Source organism: Cantharellus anzutake (genome assembly GCF_015039405.1).
Source record: "Cantharellus anzutake strain C23 chromosome Unknown EI90scaffold_1, whole genome shotgun sequence".
NCBI classification, from domain to species: Eukaryota; Fungi; Basidiomycota; class Agaricomycetes; order Cantharellales; family Hydnaceae; genus Cantharellus; species Cantharellus anzutake.
In genome coordinates, this window is record NW_024066951.1 from 17,622 (window position 1) to 21,377 (window position 3,756).

The following is a 3,756-nucleotide window of genomic DNA, read 5'->3' on the forward strand; positions in this document are numbered from 1 at the left end:
TCAAAAACCCGACTCATCTAACTTACAAATGATCACGACATCTGGCCAACAATTTTCCGACAATTGCCAACGGGCTGCACGTGGGCGACTAGCACCGAGTCTGATGTTAAATTAGATAGGCCGTGCGTTCGACATCATCTGAAATGACCCTCCTGATGACCCTTGTGATACTTGCACTAGATATCCATGACATGTACTTTATTTGGCTGTTGTACGTTGCTATTGTTTTTAATCACATTTCTTGCCGGCCCAAAATGGGCCGTCTCCACCAAGTATCTCCTGGCCGGAACCGATTAGACGAAATTCCGGGTCTTCCGACAGTGTCCCCTAGCATCGCACCACCATAACACACCCTATGATTCATAGACCGGTTAGGGGCACGAAGCACCACGCTCTCTAACAGCGAGTTAGAGGGAGTCGTGGGTGACTAGCCCGACTTGATTGCCGATACCCAGCATTTGGACTGAGAATGTACTAACGGTTGCATCATGAAAGGCCACTCAGAATAGGAGCAAAAAGAACGGAGTCGTCTCCGTCTGCTTAATGTGTAGGCCACTCCCATTTAATGCAACCTATTTCAATCACTCTGCACACTCTGTTGCGAGCTGTGAGCAAGCCGAAGGTTCTCATAAAATCATAAAAAAGTATGGAAGGGTTCGTGTCAGCTACCGGTGGGCACGAGTGGGTGAGATGGAAAGAATACATCCTTGGGTACGGCTTAACGTGAAACACGTCTGGGCCATCATGAGACCCAAATTTCTATTTGGTGGCCAAGAACCTTTGGAATTCAAACAGAGGAGCAATTACCGTATCCCGGTTCTGAGAAGATGAGGGGGCTAAACGAAACGAACGGAGAAAGCATATCAACATGGCTTACCGGGCCAGAAGTGGAAGGAGGGAACTTGAGAGTAGGAGGACGCGAGGGTGGTGGACTTACGCCAGGCGGATACTTTGATGGGTCGCTGGGAATTCGTACGTCGTTCTCATTCATCCAACCCCACACAGTGCCGGCAGATCGAACGTAGTGCTCAATGGTAGTTCGAGGTTTCTGCCCGGATCTCACTATGAGCAATGGAAATCAGATGAGCCGTACCATGTGAGTGAGCGGCGGAACTCACGGAAGGCGGCACTGTTGATTTGATCCGCAAGTGCTACTCGCCTATCGTAGTGCATGTACTTCAAAACCTGCATCAAGCCTGTTGCCTCAGGTTCAGGATATGCCATCAGTGCCCAAACGTTGTCGAGCTCTTTCAAATATACTGCTCGGTCCGTGGCGTTCCTCAAATTTTGTGCCATTTGCAATAGATCTCGGGCGCTTCGTAACACGGCAGGCTGGTTGTCTCGCTCACGATGGGACGAAGCAACGTGTGAGAATATAGGGGGATTAAAGGGATTATATGCGGGGGTGGAAGGAGTGGACAAGCTCATACGTGCAGGAACAGGCGGAGGCGGGTTCAGCCTCCTCGTACGAACATCTTCGATGAAACCTTGAATGCGAAGGTTCAATGCGAGGTGGGAAGGCTCTAGGGAGTGGGGGAAAATAAAAGGTGCTGAATTGAGTGTAGGAGATGAAGGGCGAGCCATCGAAGGGGGTCCAGAGGGGGAGCGAGCCGTTAGGCTAGTGTGAGTGAGAGGAGAAGATGATATATTCAATTCGAGTTTTGGTTGAGGTTCGGATTCGTTCAAGACAGTTGGGAAGTGTGCGTTGAGGAGCTCTGTGGCTTCGGCAATATGACCCTGGAGAATGCATTTTCGGATTTCTGGGGATGACATTAGATCGAGTCATGGAACAAGGCAAGGCTCTTACCTTTTCTCAACTCGACTTCAGTTAGATCAGCCTCGTCGTCCCTTCGCACCTTTTCGACCTCAACGGAGATCGGAAAGGACTCTGTTGATTGCCCGGCTGGGATATCGGCTGAATTTCCAGATTTTGAATCTGCCTTGATAGAGTCTGACGCCAGGGGTTCGTCACTCGCAGGGATGCTGTCCTCCGGGAGGTCTCGAGAAAGAACTTGTTCAATTGAGCGAGTCTGGAGTGCATTTTCTCCTTCCCCTGGTGGCGGGGTCATTACTTCGTCGATATCTTGTTCCTTTAGTCTCGGAGCTTCGGACAAATTTTCCAAGGTAGTGCGGATGTCAGACGTTGGAATGGCAATAGTGTCCATGTCTACAGTCTGGGTTTCTTCGGTGGGAGCAGACGCTACATCGTCAATCGATTGTATAGAATGAGGATGGGAGGGCCGAGTGGGAGGGGGAGAAGCCCGGGAGACTTCAGGGTGAGGCAAAACATTCCCAGTCTTCAGGTCCCGGTCCACCGGACGTTTCCCATACCCGAACTCCATCCCATCGCTGGTCGAGTTCGATCCATCAGGATCATCACACGCAAAGCGTCGGAAATCTCTCATAAACGCCCTGGCTGTATTTGCATGACATTGTTGACACAGATAGGAGAGAACTAAACGCCTCTGTGAACGGAAGAGTCATGTAGAGTGCACAGGGGTATGTCATTAGGGTTGAACGGACTCACAAGTTCAGCTGGCCTTGGTGAGAGATATGGGAGGTTCATAGTGTTCGGATTGTGGCTCATGTCAGTGTTTCCGCTGGGCATCGTTGCTTGAAAAATCGCGAGTTTGACAAATACTGTATGTGAGCTTTCTAGATCGGGCGATGCCGGCAATCGAGCAGGAAGGCTGGAACTCACTGGATCACGCAAGTAAGTCACTAGCGAACGAACTCGATTGACTGTTAGCCATGTGGATCAACTAGTTGGGAGCCCTATGATTTACTGCGCGGGAAACTGTTGGAGAGCAGTGTTGGAGCAACAACGACACTTACCAACCAACCTCGTATTCACCTCGTGACGCCATGAATATAATAACTGGGGAACGCCGCCTGAAGCGGCAGATCCCGCTACTCTCTTGCTTGTTCACCACCAATGATGCCATTGGCTGAGACCCTGCCTGAGTTTCTCATTCCTCAAGCAGTTTTTTTTTTTTTTCACATTTCTCGCTCCACAATCGCACCGCGAACTGTGGACACGCACAATTTCGACCCACTGGAGAGGATTTGGTAGGCTCCTAGCGGATCGGATCGGTCCGGATCCTGATCAAAATCCGCGGATATGCGGATCAACCGCGGATTATAGATAATATGGTGGAGAACTGACAGAGATATGGGGAAAATGGCACAAAAGATGGGTGTCAGATGCCAAATTTGGAAATAACGGGCCTGGGTGGTTAGATAGGACTTGAAAAAATTGGGAGAAAATATGGAAACATAGGAGGGGTATCTAGGAAAGTGGGATATGTTTAATCCACAGATAATCCACCTATCTGCGGACTAGAAACCGTGGATATTATCCTCTCAAAAGCCACAGTAGAGTAGGAGTTACAGTAAATATGGGGAATTTCACCCTTATTTGCCTCAGATCTCCTGCATATCTGCAAGCAATAAATCATGTGATAAAACTGCAGATAATCCGCAAATCCATGGAGTAAAAACCACGGATATTTTCCTCTGAAAATCCAAAACTGGATCCATGAATTTCTGGATGTGGTTGCGGATATCCGCAGATCATCCAATCTGCTAGGAGCCCTAGGATTTGGAAACTGGCATATGGTGTGATAATGCCCATGTAATTTTGGAATAGCAAACAGTGTTACTGTCAGGGCATACCCTGCCTGACCCCACACTGCACCCCATGCTGCCTGCCCTACTCCGCTTCCCCCTGTCATTGCTCCCCATCTTTCCTTCTTC

At 49.3% G+C, this 3,756-nt stretch overlaps 1 protein-coding gene across 1 annotated transcript; it reads right to left on the reverse strand.

Moving 5' to 3' along the window:
• Window positions 1-759: 759 nt before the first annotated feature.
• On the reverse strand, window positions 760-2,608 carry EI90DRAFT_3114314 (uncharacterized protein; the record flags this gene model as incomplete). The annotated part of the gene is made up of 5 exons (XM_039062657.1): window positions 760-819; window positions 878-1,062; window positions 1,119-1,760; window positions 1,808-2,465; window positions 2,528-2,608. 5 exons carry the CDS (start codon window positions 2,606-2,608, stop codon window positions 760-762), a joined length of 1,626 nt encoding a protein of 541 aa, XP_038923649.1.
• Window positions 2,609-3,756: the final 1,148 nt, after the last annotated feature.